Source organism: Desmodus rotundus, chromosome 3, assembly GCF_022682495.2.
Source record: "Desmodus rotundus isolate HL8 chromosome 3, HLdesRot8A.1, whole genome shotgun sequence".
NCBI lineage: Eukaryota > Metazoa > Chordata > Mammalia > Chiroptera > Phyllostomidae > Desmodus > Desmodus rotundus.
The window spans coordinates 52,606,435-52,634,308 of NC_071389.1; the positions used below are offsets into that span (position 1 = coordinate 52,606,435).

Genomic DNA, 27,874 nt, shown 5'->3' on the forward strand with positions numbered 1-27,874 from the left:
GATAAATTTAATGTAATATTTGTTGTCATATTAATGCTATACAAAATTATTTAGGCACGAAGATTTGTTCATCAACATTCATCAGAGATAAATGAGTGCTGAGAAATCTGTAGTGATATAAATCCAGAAACATTTCCATATTTATATCTGACTCTGCATTTTATAATATAATGTCAGAAAGAACGTGATTAAGTTATCTAGAAAACTATAAGGTGACGTATCTTTATTTTTCCCATCCAGTGAGGAAGTAATTTTTGTATTCATCCAGGAAAACTGCTGTAGAGCAGCAGTGTTCAACAGAATATAATGTAAACAACAAAATAATTTTAAACTTTCTATTAGCTCCACTAAATGAAAAGGTTAAAAGAAAGGAGACAAACTTTAAATTTGTTTATTTAACCTAATATAGCCAAAAATTATGCTAAATGGAATAAGCAAACTAATGTCATATTTAATAATGAACGTTATAAAACTTTTGGCCCTTCACAAAAGTTTTTTCTGACCCTGGAAGGGGTCTTCTTAGCTGCCTTTTTTCCTAGTTTTCTTTGTTAAAGTTCAAGATTTGAAGATGGTGCGGGGGTGACCAACCTATGGCCCATGGGCCGCATGCAGCCCAGGATGGCTACGAATGTGGTCCAACACAAAATTGTGAGTTTACTTTAAACATTATGAGTATTTTTGTGATTATGTGTCACAATATATTTAATGCGTGGCCCAAGACAAGTATTTCTCTTCCAGTGTGGCCCAGAGAAACCAAAGGTTGGACACCCCTGGTACAATTTTGCTCTCTGCTCTCACTGTGCTACCACCTTCTCTTAGTTATGCATCACTTGCTGAGGGCAGGGGTCATCGGGCTGCGACTGTGCGGCTGTGCTAGAGCTTCTGCCCCACAAGTGAGGGCTGAGAAGAGGAAGAGACCCTAAGACCTCTTATCTTCTCTACCTGGAATAGATTCTCTAAAATATTTTTAAATTTCTTTTTAAAATGGATAAGAGCATGGAAAAATTTATTTCTCAATACATTATTGAAAACAATAGAGTATTCAGCTGGCAGTTAGTGGAGGCTAATCCTAGTTGTGACATCAAAGGAGTTTAAACAGCTTACCAGAGAACTCAGGAATGTGAGACGAACAAAGAGAACCCTGCTACAATCACTGTCGTCCCAAAGGTGGCTGAACCTGGCCAACAGTGTGCTCTCAAAGGAGCAGTATCAGAGGCTTCCCAAAGCAGAAGAAAGATTTCCCTAAAACAGCCCCGCCTAGACATTAAATAAATTAACAAGCAAAAAACAAGTCCTGGGGAAGTAATCAGTATCCAGATTTATTACAATGCATTATTTAAAATGTCCAGTTTTCAACAACAACAACAAAAAAACCCTATGAGACAGGCAAAAAAAAAGACAAAAGTGTAACCTATAGAGATAAAAAGAGCTGGCCTTTGAAACTGCTTTTGAAAGGGCATAGGTGACAGACATAACAGATAAAGACTTGAAAGCAGCTATTGTAAATATGTTTAAAGGAAATAAAACTCAAATAAGTAAAGAGAGGTATAATGACAATGTCCTTTCAAATAGAGATTATCAATAAAGACACAGAAATTATAAAAATAAAAGAACTAAATGAAAATTCTGCAGTTAAAAGTATAATTGAAATTAAATTTTGCTATAATAGTTCAATAACAGATTTTAATTGGTAGAAAAAAAGAATTAGGAATCTTGAAAAGATTGACAAAGATTATGCTGACAGAGAAAAAAAATACTGAGGACAAGTGACTAGACCCACAAGGAAATGTGGCGTATTATTAAGTCTACCAACTTGTGAATACTGAGAGTAACTTGTGAATAAATGGAGATCACATGGATGGGTTATCAGTGGGGAGGTGGACAGTGGAGAATGGGGGAAAAGAAGTATAATTGGTAGGCACAAAATAGATGGGGAGGTTAAGAACAGGGTGGGAAATGGCAAAGTCAAAGAACTTATGTGTACAAACCATGAACACGAACTAAGAGGGATGGGAAACGCTGGTGGGAGGGGGCTGCAGGCTGGAGGGAGGAGAAGGGGAAAAATGGGACAACTATAATAGCATAATCAATAAAATATAATTTTCAAAAAAGATATGCAAAGGATCACAAGAGAGTACTATGAACAACTATATGCAAACAAAATGGACAAACAAAAAGAAATGGAAAAATTATTAAAAACTTAAAAACTACCAAGACTAAATTAAGAAATATAAAGTCTAAAACCATAAAATTCCTAGAAGTAAACATAGAATAGAACTCCTTGGCATGGTTTTTGTCAATGATCTTTTGGGTATGACACCTAAAGTACAAGAAATAAAATAAAAATCAACAAGTGGGATTATATCAAACTGAAAAGTTTCAGTACAACCAAAACAATGATCAACAAAATGTCAAGATAACCTACAGAATGGAAACAAGTATTTGCAAACCATATATATTACAAGGGATTAATATCCAATATATATATATAAAGAACTTATAAAACTCTAACAAAAATTAAATAAAAAGTGGACAAAAGACCTGATTAGGCATTTTTCCAAAAAGGATACATCAGTAGCCAAAAGTGACTCAAAAGATGTGCAACATCACTAGTCATTAGGAAGGGCAATCAAAACAATGGGATATCACCTCACCCCCGACAGGATGGCCATCACATACAGATACGAGACAAATGCTGGCTACGATGTACAGAGCATTCTTTTCACTGCTGGTGGGACTGTAAACTGATACAGCCACTATGGAAAGATGTATGTAGGATCCTCACAAAATTAAAAATAGAACTACCATAAGATCCATCAGTGTCACTCTGGGAATATATTCAATGGAAAAAAACACAAACTAGAAAAAATATCTCTACCCCATGCTCACAGCAGCATCATTTATAATGGGCGAAGCATGGAAATAACGTGTCCACTGATGCGTGAATGAGTAAGTAAGTTGTGGTATATATTCACAATTAAAAGCCATTAAAAACAAACAAGGAAATCTTGCCATGTGCAACAACACGGATGAACCTGAGGACATTACATTCAGTAAAATCAGTCAGACAGAGAAAGACGATACTGTATGATCTCCCTTATATGTGGGAAAAAACACCAAACTCATAGAAAATAAAGTCAGATGTGTGGTTACTAGAGGAAGGTGTGAGGGGAGGGAGAACTGAAGGAATGTGGTAAAAGATACAAACTTCTGCTCTAAGATAAATCGGCATTAGGGATATAATGTACAACATGATGACTTTAGTTAATTTAACAGTGCTGTATGATACATATGAAAGTCATTAGAACAAATCCTAAGAGTTCTCATCACAAGGAAAAAAGATTGTTTTTCTTTTTTTGTATCTATATGAGATGACAGATGCTAACTATACTTATTGTGGGAATCATTTCCCAATATATGTAAGTGAAACACTTATGCACCTTAAACTTATACAATGGTATATGTCAATTTTATCTCAACAAAACTGAAGGTGAAATTTAAAGATTCCCAAATAAAACTGAGATAATCCATTGCTACCATATATGCCTTATAAGAAATAAAAGGAAGTTCTTCATGTTGAAGGCAAGTGACCTCAAATTCTAATTCCATCCAAAGAAAAAACAAATTGTGCTAGGAAGGGAAATTATGTAATTATAAACAATGTAAATTTATATTTCTACTCCTTTGTGCTCTTTACTAATTGAGAAAGCAACTGTATAATGCAGTATATACAAAATCATATTGTTCGGTCTAAAACAGGTAGGAGCAATGGTGTTTTGGAGTAATGAAATGATACCATACGGTAACTGGAATCTATAAAAAAAATAAAGAAAACTAGCAATGTGATAAATTGGATTGTTATCATAATAAATTCAGTGAATATATACTTGCTCTTTTTCTCTTAGATCCTTTAAAGGATGTTACAGTTTATAAAGTGATAATTATAATAATGTATTGGTGGGGTATAAATATAGTTGTCATATGTATAACATTAACAGCATAAAAAGGAGAGAGAGGAAATAAACATATATAAATGTTACATTTTTATATCTCATTAGGTATAAGTTATAAATCTGAAATAACTAAAATATATATTCTAAGTCCTACAAAAAATACTGAAAATAATTAAAATGTACAATTAAAACATCATTAAAGGTATGTAAGTGGTATACTATAAAATATTCACGTAATGCAAAAATAGTTGTAAAGAAGAAAAAGATAAACAGAAAGATACGAGACATTATCTGTGAATAATGTTAACATTTAGGTTATTTTAAATCAGTATATGTTCTTAATATTTTAGATTATTAAATTTAAATGCTCCTATTTTAAATATAATTTTGATTTTTAGTAAGTTTTCTTATTAAAATAAATTATCTTACTTAATGATAATTTTATAATTGCTCATGACAGGTAAATCCATAGAGTGAGAGGAAGGTATAAATTATTTCTACAATCTATTGACATTAAAACTTAATTTCCTTCTCATAGGAGTTATTTATTTATTTATTTATTTATCTTTTATTGTTGTTCAATTACAGTTGTCTTCATTTTCTCCCCACCCCAGCCAAAGAGTTATTTATTCATTTATTCTTTCATTTATTGCTCAAGCATCCATTTAGTCAAAATGCATTGTCTTAGGTCCTGGGGCTATATTGTAAAAATCCAAAATTCATGACTTTACAGGCTGACGTTGGAGAAATTTCATGGTGGGAGATTCATTTTCTCTCATTAATATACATTTTAAGAAAAATACTCAGCCCTGGCTGGTGTGGCTCAGTGGATTGAGTGCTGGTCTATGAACCTAAGGGTCCCCGGTTTGATTCCCAGTCAGGGCACATGCCCAGGTTGCAGGCCAGGTCCCCAGTTGGGGGCATGCGAAAGGCAACCACACAATAATGTTTCTCTCTCTCTCTTTCTCTATCCCTTTCTCTAAAAATTAATAAATAAATTAAATATTCTTTAAAAAAGAATACTAAAAAATTATCACTTTTTAAAGATATCACTTATTTCACATCAAAAATATTTGCTTAATATTTCCTTCCCATCTCATTTTTACTTGAGGATTCCTAAGTAATATTTTTAATAGTAATTGACTTATCAAACTACTGGCCAGAGAACCTGAATTATCAGGTTCCATTAAAAATTAATATTCTCATTAGAAAATAGTAAATAACTCATGAGCTTAAAAAATGAGGTGATTATAAAAATTAGGTTTGCCTCTAACAAATGGATGTAGTAATCTGTTAAGATCCCTTTTTGGACAGTTAAAACAGTCTAATGTCTACAAGTCAAGGGAACTCACATGGTGGGGAGGGTTGAAATTTCCATAGAAGTATTTACATTGACCCTAATTTTCCAAGAATAAAGACTATAACATGGAAATAAAAAAGTCATGGCATACAGCAGCATTTAACTTAGGGGTCATGAACCCTGTGAATTATAAGTAAACTTTATTTGAATATGCATATATACATTACGCTAATTATAATGCCTATCAATTTCATCAGCTTCTCTAAAAAATCTGTGACCCTTCACAAACTAAACACTGGAACAGACATTAAAATAAACAAAAGTGTTCTAAAAGAGTAGTTATAACAAAATAAATAACAAGAAAAAATACAAGAAAATAGGCAACAGTCTTGAACATTTAAATTGCATAATGAATCAGCAAGATGGCAGAGGAAGCAATCCCCCTTCCCCCGGCACCCAAATACACCAATTCAGAAAAAAACTCACAAATTGCTACTGTGAGAAATCCACAAACTAATGGAAAGCATATTGCATCCTGGGTAAACATAAAACTAGACTCACCAAAGCTATTAGGAAGATCCAGAACATCCTCTCTCTAGAATCCCTACCCCTGACACAGCACAATGTGATCAGGAAGAGAACTCCTAGCTCCTAGATTCTCCCAAGGGAGGAAAAAAGCTGACTCATATGTCCAATGTCCCTAAGTATTCTGAGCAGACTCCTGAGAGGACAGGCTTCTGTCCTGCCAGTGCTGGAGCTCTGGTAGATCTGATACAACCAAGCTACCTGAAGAAGAATGCAGACAGCAGCTTGGGCTGATAGGTGCTGTAACTCCTTGCCCTGGCTCAGCCCAGAGTAAGCAGCCAGAGTTACCTGCACCACCACAACTTTTCTTGAGGCTTCCCAAAGTCCTGGCTTCTGACTTGCCCATGTCAGAGTGCTGACAAGACCTAGCATAACTTAGCTAACTTAAAATTAGTGAGAACAGAGACAAAAATTGGGGCTGGCAGTTCTAATCTTGGTTCAACACAAAGCAAGTAGGCAAAATCCCTAGCTCTTAGCTTCTCTCCAGAGAGGGAAAGAGTTGAACATCCAATGACCCAATTTTTTTTGGAGTCATTAAGGAACTGGATTCAGTTATACTTGTCCAGGTGCTAATGGAATCTGGCATACCCTAAACACCTGGGGGGAAACAAAGAATAGAGAAAAAGAACAGGTTGGGTTAACATGAAGTATTCAGGCCCCAAAAATTACTGCCAGGCTAATTGGTGGAGGTTTTCTTCTATATAAGTCCAGTCCATGAAGACAGGAAGACCTTGGCCACTTTGTCAAATGCGAAGACAGCAACACAGAGAGTCAGGGAAAATGAAGAATCAGGCAAAGATGTTTAAAACAAAGGAACAAAATAAATCCCCAGACACTGATTCTAATGAAGAGTTATGAGTTACCTGATAAAGAATTCAAAATAAATGTCATAAAGATAATCACTGAGGCCAAAAATAATGCATGAACAAAGTGAGAATTTAAACAAAAAAGCTAGAAAATCTTAAAAAGCACCAAATAAAAATCATGAAGCTAAAAAACAGAAACATTGAACTGAAAAAAAAAAAATTCACCAGTGTGGTTCAGTATCAGAAATGATCAAGCAGAAGAAAGTATCAGCAAGCACAAACACTAGTCATTGGAAATAAATCAGTAAGAAAAACAAAAAATTAAAGAATGAAAAGTAGCTCTAACTGGTGTGGCTCAGTTGGGTGGGCATTGTCCTGCAAAGCAAAAGGTCACCGGTTTGATTCCCGGTCAGGACTCAAGCTTCGGTTGCAGGTTTGGTCCCTGGCCAGGGAGCATTCAGAAGACAGCTAATCTATGTTTCTCTCTCACATCAATGTTCCTCTTCCTCTCTTTCTCCTTCCCCTTCCCTTCTCTAAAAATAAAAAAAGTAAAATAAAATCTTTAAAAAAAAGAATGAAAGGGTGTAAAGAAAGCTTAAGGGACTTAGAGGATCTAACAAATGGACCAACATATGCACTATATTCTTTTTTATTTTTATTTTTGAATCTCAAGAACTCTGTTGTTTTTAAAGATTTTATTTATTTATTTTTAGAGTGGGGGAAGGGAGGGAGAAAAAGAGGGAGAGAAACATCAATGTGTGGTGGCCACTCATGTGCCCCCTACACTGGCAACCCAGGCATGTTGCCTGACTGGAAATTGAATTGGTGACCTTTTGGTTCACATGCTGGCCCTCAGTCCACTGAACCACACCAGACAGGGCCACACTACATACTTTATATGCAATATAAAGGTACTGGAAAAAGGGGGAAAGACAAAGGACCGGAAAGCATATTTGAAGCTATAATGGTTGAAAGCTTTCTAAATCTGGGGAAGATAATGAGTATCCAGATCCAAAAAGCCTAATTGGTATGAAATAAGTAAAATTGTTCCTTTTTGCAGATGATGTCCCCTTATATATAAAAAATCCTAAAGACTCCATTAAAAAATTTGTTAGAACTAATAAACAAATTCAGTAAACTCACAGGGTAGAAAATCAACATACAAAAATCTATGGTGTTTCTATATACTAATGACAAAGTATCTAAAAATTAGGAATATAATCCCATTTCCAACAAGCCAAAAATTTTAAGAAATCATAGTAAATTTAACTAAGGAGCTAAAAGACTTGTATACTGAAAACTACAATTAAAATGTATTATACTAAGTCAAATAAGTCAGGCAGGGAAAGACAAACACTTACATGTAGAATCTAAAAATAAACAAATAAACAAACAAAACCAGACTCATAGAAACAGAGACAGAAAGGATGGTTACCAGAGGGAGAACATGGCAAGGATGGATAAAAAGAAGGAGAATATAGTCAGTGATATTGTGATAAGTTTACAACACTGTGACAGATGATTACTAGAGTTAGAGGAGTGATCGACTTTTAAAGTATGAAAATGTCACATCACTGTATTGTACCTGAAACTAATATAATCAATGTAAACCTGTGAACCAGCTTTAATTAAATTTAAAAACTTAAAAAAACCTGGTTAATGGAATTGAAGAATATACAAATACAAACGCATCTGTTTTATGGATCAGAAGAAATAACATTGTTAAGATGTGCAAAGTGATCTGCAGATTCATGACAATTCTTAGAAATGCCGACTGATTTAAAAAAATAGAAAAAATCTAATCACATGGAACCATAAAAGACCTTGAATAACCACATCAATCTTGAGAAAGAACAACAAAGTCAGAGGCATCACACTTCCTGATTTCAAAATATATTAAAAAGCTACAACAATCAAAGCAGTATGGTACTGGCATACAACAGATAAGACAAAGCAACAAAAACATAATGAAACAGAATAGAGAGCACACAGACTAGAAAGCCTAATGACATATACAGTCAATTGATCTTTGACAAAAATGTCAAGAATACACAATGAGGAAAAGACAGTCTCTTTTACAAACAGTGCTAGAAAAACTGTATATCCACATGTAAATGAAAAAAATTGGATTCTAATCTCACACTATACACAAACAATGAATTTAAAATGTTTTAAAGACTTCAATGTAAGACCTGATTCTGTAAAATTCTTAGAAGACAATATAGGAAAAAAAGTTATGACATTGGTCTTGGCAATGATTTTATGAATATGAGACCAATAGCAGTGGCTACAAAAGCAAAAACAGACAAGAGGGACTACAGTCACACTTTGTGTAACAGCAGGATTCATTCTGAGAAGTGCCACATTAGGCAAAATCATTACTATGAGAACGTCACAGCATGCACTTACCCAGTCTCACCAATAAAACCTACTATACACCAAGGCTATACAATATATAACGTAACTTATTTGTCCTAGACTGCAAACTTGTACAGCACATTACTGTACTAAATCCTGTGGGCAATTGTAACACAATGGTAAGTATTTGTGTATCTAAACACATCCAAACACATAAAAGGTACAATGAAAATATTGTACAAATGATAAATAGAGAAATACATGTATAGCATTGACCATGCACGGAGCTTGCAGGACCGGAAGTGGCACTGGTGAGGCAGTGGGTGAGTGGGGAGCGAGTGTGAAGGCCTAGGACATCACTGTGCCCTACTGCAGACTTTGCAAACACTGTCCCGCAAGTCCTCTCCCTGCTTCCTTCCAACAGGGTGAGAAATAGAACATCGAAGCTGTCGGCACCGCTCCATGAGAAGGGATGTTGGCTGATTGGTTGGAAATACAGAGGAAACACTAGATTCTGCTGTTCTTGCATGAAGTAGTCTAAACATGTCTATTACATACAGTTGACTGATGGTGTTGTTGAGTTTAATTATGTCCTTACCGATTTTCGGCCTGCTGCATCTGTCCATTTTCTGATTGACAGGTGTTGATGTCTCCAACTATAATACTGAGTTAATCTATTTCTCCTTGCAGGTTTATCAGTTTTCCATATGTATTATGATACTGTGTTGTTAGATGCACACATGTTAAAAATTGCTTTGTCTTCTTGGAGCATTGACTTTTTTATTGTTACATAATACCCCTCTTTAACCTTCATAACTTTATTTACTCTGAAGTTTTGTCAAAAATGAATATAGCTACTCCAGCTCTCTTTAGTGTGAGCCTGATATATTTTTCTCCATCCTTTTACTATTAATCTATATGTACCTTTATATTTGTAGTGGGTTTTTGTAGAAAACATATAGTTGGGTCCTGCTTATTGATCCAGTCTGAAAAAAGCCTGTCTTTGGTACAGTTAGTACATTTGGTACATTTGGTACAATTGGTACATTTAGACCACTGGCAATCAAAGTTACTAAAATTTGGATTACCATATTTATCATATTTCTTACTTTATTCTATTTGTTGCCCTTACTCTTATTCTAATTTTTCTCTTCCACACTTTTTCTTCCATCTTTGGTTCTAATTGAGCATTCATATGACCCCATTTCCTCTTCTTTCTTAGCAAGTTGGTATTTTTTTTATAAACTTTGATTTAGTAACTGCCCTAAAGTTTGCAATATACAGGGTCTGGCACAAGTAAGGCCTGCTTGACTGGTTGGTAGGGTAATAACATCGGTGTAATAATTTATAGTTTTAATTTGAACATTTCACCTAAAATGTCATATGGTGTGCTGGAGTATGATATTGTTATGTTACATAATTACATGTTTATGATTTTGTAATAAAAGATTTTGTCATAAAAAGGGCATTATTTGTACCAGACCCTGTATATTTATAATTAATCTAATTTCAAATAATGCTTTACAGGTAGTGTTAGTACCTTATAATAAAAAATGCAATGCTAATTCCTCCCTTCTGTACCTTGTGTTATTGCTGTCATTTATTTGACTTATACGTAAGTGTATGTGTATACATACACAGAATATATTGTTGATATTCTTCTTTTGAATAAACTATTATCTGTTAGATCAAAAATAAGAAAAGTAAGTATTTTACCTTTAATTATTTCTTCTCCGATGTTCTTCCTTTCTTTATTGTATATATGTTTCTGCTCTTTATCATTCTCCTTCTTGTTAAAAAATATTTTGAGACTAGTCTTGCAGGTCAGATCTACCCACAACAAATTCCCTCCGTTTCTATTTGTCTGAGAAAGTAGTTCCCTTCACTTTGTAAGGACAGTTTTGTAGTGTACAGATTTCTGAGTTGGTGGCTTTTTCTCTTTTGAATATTTCACTCCACTCTCTAATTGCTTGTACGTATTTTCAGGAAAAGTCAGATGTAATTCTTATCTTTGCTCCTCTACAGTAAGGTGTTTTCACCTCTGGCTTCTTTATGGATTTTTTTAAATTTTTCTGTACTTTGAATATGATAAGCCAATGTGTAAGTTTTCAGTATTTATCCTGCTTGGTTCTCTGATCTTCCAGGATCTGTGGTTCAGTGTCAGACATTAATTGGGGAAATTCTTCATTATTTTTGTTTTAAATACTTCTTTTGTCCCTTTCTTTCCCTCTTTTCCTTCTATGTGTTATATCCTCTGTAGTTCTCCCACAGATTTTGTACATTCTCTTGCAGTTTTTTTCAGTCTTATTTGCTTTTTATTTGAGAGGTTTCCATTGACATATCCATAAACTCAGAGATTCTTTCCTCAGCCATGTCTTGTCTCAAATAATACTAAGTTATATTTGGCAAAATGTTGGGTATATTTTCTTGCTTTCTGGAAAATGTGCCTCGTCTAATATTGTTTTTCACTATTGAAGATAAGCAGCATATAAATTGAATAGTAGCTTTATAATTTAATCCTGGAGACAGTGAACTGAGAATTATTACACTTTCCTCTAAAGAATTATCATTCTATTTTTATCATACTAAAAATACTGCTTCTCAAGTTCTTAGTTATCCTATTAAATGAGATAATCAGATCCAATTATTAACGCTTCAGTTCAGGCCTGATCTCCTCCTAAATGGATTCTCCTACTTTCACAAGCAAAGTTAATTATTGTACCTACTCTAAGAAAATGCTTCATTGTAATGAGACTATTTGACTTTGTTTAATAGACTGTCCTCTGAGTAAGTAATCAAAATCCATAGGTCACAGATACTCTAAAAGTTTGCTTTTAGAGTAGGTTAAATTTAAGCACCAAGTGAGCGTGCTATTTGTTATGAATTACATATTTTTAAAGGAGACTTGTTTCTGAAATGACAACAAATGCCCGAGTCAAAACTGTCTTCATCTGAATCCATAAGAACAGGCAGATAAAAGTGATCCTGCTACGATAGCTTGAAACATCAAGGTGTGGAAGCCAGGCAACGAAACTATTATTGTATCTCCTGAATTCTGCTGATGGTTGCGCTGTTCCCGTCCAAGTGCCAGAAGACCCACACAACGTTCGAAGGAGTCTAGTGAACTCTGTATTGAAGTCTGCTAAGGAGTCCAGTGAGGGGAAGAAGATGGTAACAAAGCTTGCTTGTTTGTCTATGCAGAAGCATATTTGTTTTGAAAGAAAGAAAACATAAAAAATATTCTATTTTTCACACCACTTGTAAAAAGGAAAACTAGTTTCTAAAAGCACTAATATATCTCTACTTTTTTTAATAGGAGTTTCAAAAATTCAAAACATTCTGTAAAGTCTTGGCAAAATTAAAATTATTCTGTGTAAACTTAAAAATAAATAAATCTGTCTAATTCTGACAACTTAATTAGAGGTATTATTAAACTCCTTCGGATGAATATAAGACCAGACACAGTTTATTTTATTTATTTTAAATTATTAAAATTGTTTATTCAATCATAAAATGTTTTCAATCTTTAGTAATATTTTAAAAAGATGATTTTTTGATTAGCAAATAATAGAAGAAAGCACATCTATGTTCTAAGATAGTATTAAACTAAGTAAATTTTAAAGCTACAAATTTCAGATAACATGGCTTGAATCTGTATGGTGTCTTTACAGATTATGACTAATAACCCAAACTATATGCAAAGATAAATTTTATTTTCAATCATTTATATCTGGCAAATTCACCTGACTAAAATTTTTTCATATGAGAGTTGACCTAAATTTATCTTTTAAGATAGGATTTACTTTGAAAACTACTATGCTACTTCTATCTTTAATATACTTAGTTTATAAGGTAAGAATTCACTTCATCTTCATTATCTATAAATAATGCAGTCATGTTTAACAAAATCAGCATTCAAAATTGAATAGTTCAGCATAACAAAATAACAAACTATTATATTTATATCGCATGATTCCGAAATGAGGAGTCCGAATGTATTCTGCAAGTAATATTCAATTACCACCCAAATAATAGACGTATTACCTAAAAGTTGCCTATAATGCTTTTATATAATGAAAGCATGCTAAGTATATTATACATTATATTTATTCATTTAAGCTTCATTTTATTGTATTTTCCCATTACCATTTAGTCCTCTTATTCCTTATATTTAAAATAAATTTGTTTATGATGGCCATTCTCACTGGTGTGAGGTGGTATCTCATTGTGGTTTTAATTTGCATCTCTCTGATGGTTAGCGATGATGAGCATCTTTTCCTATGTCTCTTGACCCTCTGTATGTCCTCCTTGGAGAAGTGTCTGTTCAAGTCCTTTGCCAACAAGTGTTGGAGAAGATGTGGAGAAAAGGGAACCCTAGTGCACTGTTGGGGGAATGCAGACTGGTAAGGCCACTGTGGAAAACAATATGGAATTTTCTCAGAAAACTAAAAATGGAACTGCCTTTGACCCAGCAATTTCAGTGTTAGGATTATATCATAAGAATCCTGAAACACCAATCCAAAAGAACCTATGCACCCCAATGTTCACAGCAGCACAATTTACGATAGCCAAGTACTGGAAGCAACCTAAGTGCCCATCAGTAAATGAGTGGATCAAAAAACTATGGTACATTTACACAATGGAATACTACTCAGCAGAAAGAAAGAAGGAGCTCCTACCCTTTGCAACAGCATGGATGGAACTGGAGAGCCTTATGCTAAGTGAAATAAGCCAGGTGGTGAGGGACAAATACCATATGATCTCACCTTTAACAGGAACCTAATCAACAAAAGAAACAAGCAAGCAAAATATAACTGGAGACATTGAAATTAAGAACAATCTGACAGTAACCAGAGGGGAAGTAGGAGGGGATAATGGGGGAATAGGGTGACAGGTTTTCAGAAGCAACTATAAAGGACACATGGACAAAACCAAGGCCAGATGGAATCAGGGCAGGGAGGTGGGGATGGCTGGGGTTGGGGAGAGGGGTGGGGGGAAAAGGCAGAAAACTGTACTTGAACAACAATACAACTTTAAAAAATGGAAAAAAATGAAATAATCTAAAGGCCAAAAAAATACAATAAAATAAATTTGTATATGAATAATTGGAAAAGAAGTTAATAATTTTCTGATTCATATACATCATTGTATTATAATGCTATGTTGAATATTATTTGATAATCCATACCTCTTTAAAAACTAGTGAAAGATTAGTATTGTATACAAAAAGGAATGCATTAACAGATGCTAATGTTCAAAGATTTTGGCTTAGAATCAACTATGACCTATTTATTCTTTACCTACCATGTTTGGGGGCCTTCAAGTTAGTAAATGTTGTTTGTTTTCTTTTCTCTGTAATAACGTGCTCTTAAGTTTGATGAACCAATTGGCCACTCAGTTGTAACCTACAGTCTAATCCCCTAGATTATAACCAGCATCTCTTTCTTTCACATGGAGCCTTATTTGCAAACATTTGGCATGATTCCAGGATACCCATATATCAAATAACTACCAAAAACGAACAGTATAGATGTCAAAGTTGGTTATCAGATCAGAATCTACCTATAACAAATTTCTTTAGTCTTGTGTAATATAAAGCAATCTTATACTTCATATACATTTTACAGCTCAGGAAAATTATATTGGCATTTTTCTACCAACCTAAAAATTGGGGAAAAATTTTTTTTTCACTTTCTTGAACACAGCTCCAAGCAAACGTTAAATTCAACTCAAAGACCAGTAACATACATAACAAAAAACAGCAACAAAATTATCTACACCATAAATTGAGTTAAAATAAAAATTTCCTCTGTGTCTTGAGCATAGCTTTCTATACCAGGGTTCAAAAAAACTTTATCCATAAAAAGCCCGAGAGTAAATATTTTAGGTTTTGCATACAAATTTGGTTGGTTGCATATTCTTTAATTTTTTTACAACTCTTTAAAAATTTAAAAACCATTCTTCTTGTGTAACAAGTCACATTGGATTGTGCCCACAAGCTGTATTTTGCCAAGCCCTGATCTATACCATATTCCAAAATGTGCATATACGTATATACACACGTGCAAACATTTTTCTCCCGTTCTGCCTTTCAGACATTTGGAGAATAGAGAAGTACATATCTACATACTTGTGTGTGCGTATGTATAAACTTAATTGTGAATTAAATCTAAAATAAGAAAAAGTTTAACATAAAAATATTCTAGAGATCCTAGAAAACATATCAGTCTTGTCTATTATGATAATATGACTATGTAAATAAAAATGAATTTAATGGACATTTAGTAAAGCTGCACAGCACCTGAAGACCCTCCATCCCGGCTGCCTCCAATGTGTGGATGCCTTAAGGGAACACACACTCCCTCTTTCATTCTCCTAAGAGCTAAGGCATTGTCACATAACTTAGCTTCAGCTAATTTAATACTTTCTCCCTGAATTTTTACGTTTTAAGGAATGATCCAAAAGCACAGGACAATGGAGAGTTGACGGCACCGCAGCAGAATGACGGGATGATGTGTAGCTAGTAATAACAGACAAATGGAGGCGCCCTGAGCAAACTGTTCCTCAGGTGGAGTCTTGGCTCTGCGCTGCCTCTCATTACTACTCATTTCTCCAGCCAGTTACTGCAGCTTCCTGATATTCTGTGAGCTTCACAGATAAACCTCCAACAAATTCTATCATCAACTAAGTCACTTACAGTTAGCTTCTGTTGTTTGCAGGTAACAACTCTACATGAAAAATAATCTATAATTTTCCAAATTTTATGCTTTAATTATTTTATGAAAGAAGTTATAATTAATGAGCTACTCATCAACACACAACTGGAAAACTACCACAAGTATATTATAATCCCCCTATCTGAGGCTGATGCTACCTATTAGGCCTACTATATAAATTTAAAGAGTTTTGAGAGATATTCTACTACTAAATTATGATGTATTACTTAGTTTTATTCTTATTATATTTGTATTAAACATCTAAATATAGTGCTCCCTCTTCTTTTTATCTACCTTTTCCTTGTACTAATCCTCAATTTGTCTCTATTACGGTATCTATGAAGTAATTATATTTACCTCTTATAACTGCTATGAGGATTAAATGACTATATTTAAAACAGATTTAAAACTTTAAATATGAAAAAAGCACATTTCAGTAAAAATAATGTAGTAACAATAAAGTCATTATGTTATTTTTATAGAGTAATAACTATATATAAATTTACTGTACTAGTATATACAAAAACACATTCTATTGAATACTATTGTATATGTGAAAATAAGAATTCCATTAGAATGTAATAAGGCAGTGACTTTGAATACTTTGGTCACTTTGTAGCTTCAGGATCTAGAGAGTACCTAATCCAGAGTAGGCACTCAATAATTTTTTATTATTTTATTCTACTTTACTAATTCATTTCATCTCATTTTGTTTTATTTTAGTTCATTTTTTAAAAATCCTCACCTGAGGATATGTTCATTGACTTGAGAGGAAGTAGAAGGGAGAGAAAGAGAAACACAGATGCGAGACTGAAACATCGACCAGTCGCCTCCCGTTATGTGCCTCCAATGGAGACGGAACCCATTACCTAGGCATGTGCCCTGACCAGGGATGGAACCCACAACCATCTGGGCAACCGGACAATGCTCCAACCAACTGAGCAGCCCAGCCAGAACTAATATTTTTTAAATGAACTACTTATAAAAACTAATACTTGTATATCCCACCTTATAACATGCATATGAGACAGGTAAGGTACATTTCTATAATTTTATAATTTGTACATGAAATTTTCTTAAAGGAATATTATTTCCCTTGGAGCATAGCAAATGTTAGCAGAACAATAAAAATATTTTATTTATCTCTGGCAGGTAAGATATAGACTTGAGTTCTGTATCTATAATTTAATATTGTTATAGCCCTAGGCAAGTTATTTATAGAATTGTTTACATGATTAGCAATCACATAAATGGGAGAAATTTGTCAGGGTTAGAAATAGACATGAGAGGACTAGTCACTTGGACCTTTAGGTTGTGGGAGTCCATAAGCACTCCTCAGCACAGCTTTGTATGTTTCTCAGTTCTTTCTGTTTGCTTTCCCATAGATGAATCCAGAAATACTTTGCTGATTCTAGCTTCTACAATCCCTCCATTTATTCATGTACTTATCTCTTAAGCAAATAGAGATACAGAGTGTGCAGTTCATCTGGAGATACAATTACACAGAAAACTCAACTGCAATGCAGTATAGTAAGTGCTTGTGACGGTAAAGTATGTGACGCATGTCAAAGGGCCGTATATCTGTCATTTGCCCTTAGCAAACTGGGAGCAATTGGGGGATTTTAAGTTGCTGACTACAATTAGATTTATATTTTGAAAGGATTACTCTGTGGGTACCATGGTAAATGTAATTGCAAGGGAGCAAGAAATCCAGGGAAAATGTTTCCCATGGAGTCGAATAATGCAGAAAGCACAAGACATAACAACCACCACCAAGGTGATACTAAAAAATAGCTCATAAGAACGGAGCATGCATATCTGCCAGGTGTTGTGCGCTCTATAGTCATGATCTCAGTCCCTGCACAGAAACAGTGAGGTGAGCACTGCTATTGCTCCTGCCCTCTACCATCTAACATGTAAAGAAACTCAGGCTCAGAGTAGTTAATGCCTAATGGAACAGCATTTTAGAGAGAAGTAATTCAAATGTGTCCGTCTGAACTTCTCTGATATATTTTTATTACTGACATCTCTGCCCACAAATCTCATTCGAATTCTGTTCATGCATGCTGAATTTTCAGATATCATTCCCATGCTCAAGGTTTTTACATCATGTCACATGCGTATCACAGAAAATCTTGACTCTAAGAGTGAAAAACTCAATCCTAGGAGCAGAAACTGAAGACAAGTCCCTTTAATTAGATGTTTATTTCATACAAAATTCACTCTGAATTCAAAAAACATAAGAGACAGAAATAATATTTTAAATAAATACACACCTATGAGCAACTGCCTGAACCTCTTCCACATCTTTTTTTTTTTTTTACGATTTTATTTATTTAGTTTTTAGAGAGGGGAAGGGAGGGAGAAAGAGAGGGAGAGAAACATTGCTGTGTGGTTGCCTCTCACACATCCCATACTGGGGGACCTGGCCCACAACCCAGGCATGTACCCTAGACTGGGAATCGAACCAGCAACCCTTTGGTTCACAGGCCAGCAGTCAATCCACTGAGCCACACCAGCCAGAGCCCACATATTTTATTCCTAATAATTTTGTCTGTCCCCACTTGTCAGCCCACTTTCTCTCACACTTCGACCTTGGTTTGAAAAGTATGTATGGAACCTCCTCTTCAGAAGTCGCAGGCACTGTATTATGGTCAGTCTGTCTCCTTGGCCCTCACACCCATTTCCCTTTATCAGGGCTACTGCCATCTGTGATTTAGCCACACAGGCTAATTCATGAGAACATCTTCTCTACCTCCCACGGAATGCTGAATATCATTTCGGTTAAACCTCCTAGTCTGCCTTTCTCGGAGAATGCCCATTGCCCGGCTCTAGATCTATTTTAATCCTAACTATATTTCAGGGCCAAATTTCATTTCTATTTTCTGAGCTCTATCATTTAGCATCTGAAAATAAGCTATATAAAAATGTTAATTTACTTTTTCACATATTTGATGTTTGGCATGACTAATATACGTAAATTGATGACAGAGTATCCTATCTTGTCTCACCAAGTTCAGTGTTCAGAGATTCTGCCAAGAAAAGTGATTCTCTATTTGCAAATATCAACTACTGGAAAGAAATGCAAGGAATGAAGAGAGAGAAAAAGACATTTAACCAAAAACTAATGTACATTGATATGGTAGTAGCTGTTTCACAAAAATTATCTTTATATCCAAACAAAATATGAAATCCTTATACTTCTTTCATGGCTTATATTTCTTTATCATCTCAGTACATGAAAGAAATTTGATATATGTTTCTGACTGGTGTTTATAAATTTAATAGAAAAACTATCATAATTACTCAAACGGTGATTAACAAAAACTTTATTAGTTACATATAATCAATTTAAAAGAAAAATAAAAGTGATAAGTTTTTATTACACCAACTATTATAAGATATTACTGCAGAGTCTGTGGTGTTTTCCTTAGAACTAGTTCAAGTCATCTATAATACAGATTTTGAAAGGGAATGCAAAAATGCATACTATTGGAAAAATGCTTATCACTCATTTTCCTATCACCTTATTTTAATATTCAAATAGTAAAGAAAATGAAACATACCTGAAATATTTTCTAACTAGGAAACCACGTATCCATCTTTGAATAATCAAAACTGGTGAATTATGAGCCATAATTTCATTAATTTTTGAAATGATATATTTGATATTATTAATTTCATCCTTATAGGTTGATCCCTGTATATAGAAAATGTGTGATATTTATATTTCATGAAAGTATTTCTAAATAAATTTTAAATTTGGAAGTCTAATGGTAAAACATTCACAGGTGCCATAAAGGCAGAGCAGTTAAATAATATACATTTTCATATATATTTGATTAGAACAGAAAATCAAGAATTAGCAGCACCAAATAATTTCAATTTTCTCATAAAATGCAAGATCCATGATGACAACTTCTTCCATTCCAGAGTCTTCCCCAAATTTGGTATGATAGACATAAATTTTAACCATGGTCATGATAATCTCTGAAAAGTAGTGACATGAATAGGTATCCAAAGAAACTAAAAGTACTCTGTAGATCCCCATCAAGGAAACTGTTATGTTGTATTCATAAAATAAAGTAGTTCAAAATTTTGTTGCATCTTAACTACAACGTTGGACACTTACTGGAACACAGCACATCCCCTGGGAAAAGATATTCTCTATTGCCTTTAAACAAATTATCTCTAAGATCTCTGTTCCTGAAAATGTTTAGATTTGGAAACATAGACTCCCTACATCCTACTGTTCATTTGACAGGACAGTAAAAAAGCCACTTTAGTTATGTTTTGAATGTAAGTAGTATACCTTAAAAACCTAAAATCTGCCTTGTTTAAAGCACAGATGGCAAACACAAGGCCCGGGACGAATCCCGCCGTCCACCTAGTTTTACCCAGCCGGCTATCTTGTTTCTACTTGGTGGCAGCACTGAGCTCCTTGTCCCTAGTTAAGGAGTAGTTACATTTATACAGCCCTAAAATTACATTCGGCCCTTTGAAGGCAACCAGGAGGCTGATGTGGTGAAAATGAGTTTGACACCCCTGGTAAAGGCATCTACCCTGAAAATTACCAAACCATCATGTTAAAAAACACTCCCCTTTTCTGCCCATACCTTCAATCAACTATGTACTGCTAGGAAAAAAAAAATCACAACATCTTGCAGATTAGTGCTACTTCATACCACCCCGAAACATAATTGTAGGAGTTCAAGAAATGCCACCCCAAAATATGCTGCTTTGGTATTTTAATTATTTTGAGTGGTAGACACTTGGAAAACAGGAAAGCAGGGATGGGATTTCTCTGAACTTCCCTTATCTGCCTCAAGACAGATCTTCCAAAAGGTATTCAAAATAAATGAAAACCAGGGAAGATGGTTCTTATTAAAGAAGAATAAATGAGAAGATTAGGAGAAGAGTTTAGCAGAGACCACCACACCCAGGTAAATTCTGTCACTAACTCCCGTCTCTTCTTCTAAGGGACAATAATTCATCTTTCCTAAAAATCATTTACTCTCCTAAGAAGCCTACATACCCCATTCCCTTTCTTTGAATTCAAAGCTACTTCAGGAGTTATTCATTTTTCCCTGGGTATCTCCTATGTACACATGAGGTAGAAATTGATACATTTGTTTTTCTCTTGTTCATGTCTTTTATCACGGGAATCTCAGTCAATAATTCAGAAGGGTTGAGAGAAAATTGTTTCTCCTCCCCTATAGCAGCTTGGAAGCAGGGAGCTGAGTGCACAGGGAGGAACACGGCAGGGAGCTTAGATGACTGGGCAGAAGGGCGCTGGTCAAGAGCTGCCGCTCTCACCGGCAGAGAACCGTACGTGCACACTGCAGTAAAGCACAGAGTCTGCTTCCCCCCGCAGCATGAGTCATTCCTTTTCTTTAAAAAGATAAACAAAATAATCACCTGTTGGCAGGGTTGGTGTCCCTGCCAGAGTACAAGTAACCTCTAGCTACACCCCAGCTTTCTGATGCCCTAACACAATTATTTTGTGAAATGCCAATAAAACTATTATGATAAATTTGAACAAATGCCATGATCTATTTGAAATTTGAAGACAAATAGAAATTTCCTCTTTCTAAAGGGCAAATAATGCATTTCCTTCACTAGAAAATGATGGCCTGGACTTAAATCCCAGTTCTACTACTTGCTAGCGATGTGATCTAGGGTAAGCAACCTATCTGTCCCCAGTTCTCCACCTGTAAAATAGAGATAACAATAGCATAGCTTCACTGGGTTGTTGTGAAAGAATATTAATAAAGAACTTGTTAAGTGGCTAAAACATTTCAAGCCTCCAAACAAAGTTATCCACAGTAGTTTCATAGTAACACTTAAAATAATATACAGTTTTAGAGTCTACAAAGAACCTGTATACCTTACCACATTTGATACTCAAAAAGTAATCTAGAGCAATTTACTAAATAATGTATCCAAACTTACATAATGTAAAATTATGAAATAACTATAACAGGCAATTAGTACTAATATTTTCAATCTAATACAAAGAATTAAACATTATTGTAAAATTCTGACAGGGAACAACATAAGCGTGGGCAAAAAAAACCTATCAACAATAAACAAAATAGATGGTAGAATAATAAAACATCTATAGCCTACCATTTGCTATTGTAATCCTGGAATGAAAATGGGGCTATTGCTAATCCTAGCATAAAACATGATGAAGCATTTCAAGAGAATATTAGAAACATTTGTAAATATGACTCATATGGAAGAAGCACTTTGGGGTCTAACAGGAAGAGTAGTTGAAAAACAAATTGCAAAACTATATTCTATTCATACTGTATATAATTATGCACATTTCCAATCAATTTGATATTTTAAATATATTTGCACTAATTTAATTTTTTCTTTCTTTCCTTCATCCATGCTTTAATTTCTTTTTTATGTATTTGATCCCTAAATTCTATCCTTTCGTATTCCATTTGTAAGTGGACATTATCTGCAAACCTGATGACTGGTTCTACAGAATCACTTTTCTACCTGAGCAAACGGTGCTCTCTGTGACTGGTTCCAGGGTGGGGGCAAAAAGGAAACCCTGAGGAGGTCCCATGAATTCAAGTAACACTGACAGCATATCTGGCTGCAGGGACAGCACTGGGACTTCACAGATTTGGAACCCCACTGCCCACCTTACTTCCCTTGGGCCCCTGGGACTGGGACGGCCAGATGACAGGGGAGGCACCCACCTACCAGGGAACACCACCTTGTGGAGAACTGAAAAGCCAGATAAAAGCGAGAGAGCTAAAAAAACCTTGTGATTTAGCACCACGTACTGGAAACTAATAAAACAGACATCTTTGTATTTATTTGCTAGAGAAGGGCCGCTCAGACACAGACACACAGACAGAGAAGAAATCCACCAAATACCATGAATAATCAAGGTAGCAAGGCAGCTCGGAAAAAAATTAAAGATTTCCATAAAATAAAGACATGGAAATATGTCATGTAAATGACAGAGAATTCAAGATTGAGTTCTCAAAAAGCTCTGCAAGAAAATACAGTCAGACAGTTTAGTGAACTTAAAAAACAAGTCAATGAACAAAACGAGTACTTTACCAACGAGACTGAAACTTCAAAAAAGAATCAAACAGAAATTCTGGAGATGAAGAACTCAGTAAAAGAGATTAAAAACAAACTAGCAAGCACAGAAGTATATTTATATTTATATATAATATATAAATAATATATATTAATTATTTATATATAAATTATATATAAAATATATATTTATATATTTATATTTGCTATAAACTAAATCTTTCAATTTTTAAAGGAAAACCTTATAAACAGAATATTGCTTATAAGCAGAAATAACAAATAGGGAGAGGTTAAGAATAGTATGGGAAATGGTGAAGCCAAAGAACTTATATGTACAACCCAGGGACATGAACTAAAGGGGGGAATGCGGGTGGGAGGGGGTGTGCAAGGCAGAGGGGAATAAAGGTGGGAAAATGAGACAATTGTAACAACATAATCAATAAAATATATTTTTTAAAAAAAGAAATGCAAAGGTAAAGTGAAAACCGTTATTCAAATATATTTACCTCTCCACAACTCAGGAAAACATTCTGCCAGAATTTGGCATACCTATATTGCTTTAAGATTTAGTCCATTTTTTTTACTTTCATTCATAATTTGCACACAATTTTTACTCAGTCATTGTCTTTATATTTGATCATCTTTTTTAAAATTGAAAGTTATATCCCTGTTTAAAAATATGTAGCAGTTATTACATCTCACATAAAAAGATCTATTAATCCAATTTCCTACAGCTGCCATTATCTTTTCTTTGTCCAAAATTCTCTCAGAAAAAGTTCTATACTTGACATTATAATTTCATATTTGTCCCTGCAAGTTACTGAAACTCCAAAGACTCAGTAACTTCAACACCATCAAAAAGGCTTTCAAACTAGTTTTGTATCACTGCTAATTTTCCTTGACCATTTAAAGCATTCTTCATTTTTAAATCAGTCTTTTCCCTTAACCTAAGTGACAATAAAGCATAAAGCATGCCTCTGATTTTTCTCCTACTTCCCGTGATCAGTACTCTCTTCTTCTCACCGTTTCCACTGCTTCCCACCCACAAAATGAGACTGTGACTGAAGGCTGTGTCCTTAGCCTTCAGCCTTTACTGTTCCTTACCTTTTCCTGTGACAGCTTAGTTTCCAGGATAACCACAAGCAAATACCCAATAGATTTACATCTTAGCCCCAGAACACTGTTTCTGAAATTAGTCCTTCATTTCCAAAGCCCGGTTGATAGCTCTACATCAATATGCTGCCTCAAATAAACCTGTCCAAACTTTCTACCAAAACTGTTCAAATGCCACCGTTTCTGTTAACTCGTTTATTTTTTGTCCCGGTTACTCAAGCTCAAAATACTAGAGGACTATTTCCTTAGTTATCCTCCCACTTTCAATCAGTTTTAAAAAATCATGTGAAATCTTTGCATTCTCTATCCCTTGTGATGTAACGGAGATCATAGCACTGTAAAACCAAGACAGACTTGAAATCCCAGCTTCATGACTGACTGGATCTGATATTGGATAGGTTTCTGAAACTCACTATACTTCATTTTCCTCTTGAAATAAGAGTAATACCTTCCCAAGTCAAAGAATATAATAATGAATAAATAAGGTACTTTTCAGAAAGTCCGCCTCATCCACCCTAGGTTCACCTTTATTCCTGTTATCGCTTTCTTTATTTTCTTTAGAAATTAATACCATCTGGCCTTCTATGGTTGATTTTGGGGGGAGGGGGAGGGAGGTGGCTTACACATTTATTTCCTGTGCCTTACCACTAAACTTAATGCAAGTAGGACCTTTGTCAGGATTATTTACTATTTAGTCCACAATAATCCCTCTCACCTATTGGGTGCTCAGTATATATTTGGTGAAGGAATGAGTAAATAAAATACATAAAGTGCTTACCACAATGGCATTTACTGCGTGTGTGTCCTCTACATTGTCTTCTTTCTTCTTTGCCACTGGCTGTCTACCTATATCAACCCTAATAACATCATTTCTGGCCTACGGTAATTGATCTCTCTGCCCTCATCTGCCCCTTGACCCCTATTAATCAGCTAGCATAATACTGGATTATCTTTCAAAAAAAAACTTTGTCAATACCATTTATTCATAGAGCACCAACTAGGACAGAATCAATCAAACCTCCCTGCTCAAATACCTTCAATAGATCTTCACTGCATTCATTAAGAAGTGTAAACTCCTTAGTATGTCATTCAAAGTTGATTTCACTACTGTCCACCTGAGTTCCCATTGATTCCTCAAATGAACTTCAGACATGATTGTCTTTAAAAGGGCTATGTATGTTCCTAAATTTGACTATACCATACCACACAACTAGAACACTTAAATTCTTCTTTTAGGCCCAGGTTAAATCACTCAGACATACATACTGTTTTATTTTTTATTTCCCTAATTTTTGAAACTGTTATTATAAAATAATTAACATACTTAAATATTTTAAATATCAAGAATCATGTGCAATTATAAAAGTCTTTCAACTTCCTAATCTCCATAACCAGTGTTCACTGTTTATTCACCCTTTTAGAAGTGATCACCACTTCTCAAATGATTTTCTATTTTTCATCAATTGTTAATGTATTTATTTGCAGATTTATATATACCTAGAAAATATTATAAACACTCTTCTGCAAAATACTTTACTTCCTACACTTTGTACCTGGTTTGTCTAACACTTGAAGATTTAACACTCTTTTGAACTATTACATAATGTATTTGTTCCAATATTATATGTCACGAAGCATTTTTTCTTATATTTTTATCTATCCATCTAAGGATTTTGTGACCTCTAATTAGATAAAGTTTCCCAATAATTTATTTCAACATTTGAAAAATCAATAGTGTGGTGACTGGGGGGGTTAGGGAGGGTGGAGGTGGAAGAGGGTATAGGGTGATGGAAAAAATTAAAATGAAATAAAGCTTTTGGGATGTGGGAAAAAATCAATATAAAATGTTATGAACATGTCTATGTCATCAAATTAATATTTTAAGAACCAAATATTTTTATACTCTTCATTAATAATCTAAATTGTCTTTTAAAGCACTGAAAAATAAACTATTTCCTAATGTATTCATTCAAATATGAAAACTTAAAAAAATCCACTTTCAATTAAAGACAAATATTTAGAATCAACAAAAAACTTCCAGAACTAATAAATGAGAATAGGAAGTTAGCAGGATATAAGATAAAATAAAAACATCAAGTGTAGTATATATATATATGTTTACTAGCAACAAAAATCCAAATATGAAATTAAGTAAATGATTCTATTTGTAGTATCAAATAAAATATCTAAAAAAATTAACAAAATAAATGCAAGACTTGTACAATGAAAACTACGAAGCATTTCTCAGAAAATTAAAGAACACCTAAATAAACTGAGGGACAATCCACATTTAAGAATGAGAATACTCATTATTGTAAAGATGGCGATTCTCCACAAATTGATCCATAAAATTCAATGGAATATTTATCACTATTGCAGCAGTAATCATTGTCAACATTGATAAGTTGATCCTAAAATTCATTTGTAAATGCCAGGGGCCCTGACTAGCTAGTGCAAGATTTGAAAAAAAGGGCAAAGTTGGAGGACTCAGACTCCCTATTTCAAAACTTAACTGTAAATCTACAGTAAGAAGATTGTAGTTGTGTGGTAATATCATAAGAATAGATATATACACCACTGGAAAAAATTGAGAGTCTAGAAATCAACCCTTATATTTGTGACCAATTTATTTTTGACAAATACCAAGACAATTCACTGGGGAAAAATATTCTTTCAACAAGTGGGGTTAGTGTAATTGAATATCAATAAGCAAAAATAAACTTAGACCCTTACTTCAGACTGTGCATAAAAATTCATTCAATGTAAAACACATAGATCTAAATTTCATAACTAAAATCATTAAATTTCTAGAAGAAAGATAGAAGAAAAATCTGTGACCTGGATTTAGGTAGAGTTCTTAAAATACACCACCAAAAGCATGATACATTAAAAAATTTATAAAATTGAAGCTCATAAAACTCCAAACTTTTCGGCTTCAGCAGAGACCAGTAAGAAAATGAAAAGCCAAGCTACAGAATGGGAGAAAATGTTCGTGATCCATATATCTGATAAAGGACTTACCCAGATGTTTACTCTTACAACTCAGTAAGACAAACAACCCACTTTAAATGGGCAGAAAAATCTCTATAGCACTTTACCCAAGAAGATAGATGACTAGTTCATAAACAGATGAAAAGATGCCTATCATTATTTATTAGGGAAATAAAAATTAAATCCACAAATAAAATACCACGTCACACCCACTAAAATGTCTATAGTGCAAAAGACAGAAAATACTAAGAGTTTCCAAAGACATAAAGAAACTAGAACTGGACTGGACCAGTGGTTTCCACTTTTTAGAAGGCAATTCAGTTTCTTAACAAGTTAAACATAAAATTATCATGCACCCCAGCAACTGCACTCTTGAGAATCTACCCAAGAAAAGCAAAAACATATGTCTGATACATGTTCGGAGGTGTTAATTCATAAGAGCAAAAATTGGAAACAATCCACTGTCCATCAATTGGTGAAAAGACAAAGAAAATATAGTATATTTGTATAATACAATGTTATTTAGCAATCAAAAGGAACAAACTACTAATTCGTGTTACAACAGGAATGAGCCTCAAACACATCACACAAACTGAAAGAAGGCAGATGCAAAAGACTACATGTTGTATGACTCCTTTATATTAAATGGTTAGAAAAGCAAATTTATGGAGACAGAAAACAGATCATTGTTACTTAGGATTGGGGGGGAGTGGGGATCAACTGCCAATGGGAATGAAGGAAACTGGGAGTGGTGACAATTTCTAACATTGGATTTTGGAGGTGGTTATATAGCACACTTAATTTATTAAAATAATTAAATCATATATGTAAAATGGGGGAATTTTATAATATATAAGCTACCTATCCTTACAACTATTAAAACATTTTATACACATACATATATATGTATGCATTTATTTCTCTATAATTTAGTACTTTTCTGCTCAATAATTATTTTATAGTAAATGTACAAACTTTTAA

General features: G+C 34.1%; 1 protein-coding gene across 3 annotated transcripts in view; it reads right to left on the reverse strand.

Moving 5' to 3' along the window:
* Nucleotides 1–27,874, reverse strand: part of LRRIQ3 (leucine rich repeats and IQ motif containing 3) — a 96,102-nt gene that overhangs the window by 50,243 nt on the left and 17,985 nt on the right. For 2 of the 3 annotated variants that reach the window (XM_024565585.3, XM_045199634.2), the window contains exon 4: nucleotides 19,285–19,418. The exons of the other annotated variant lie outside the window; for it this stretch is intronic. In XM_024565585.3, the coding sequence (XP_024421353.2) occupies nucleotides 19,285–19,418 (134 nt within the window). The remainder of the gene's footprint in view (nucleotides 1–19,284; nucleotides 19,419–27,874) is intronic. 3 annotated transcript variants of the gene reach the window in all.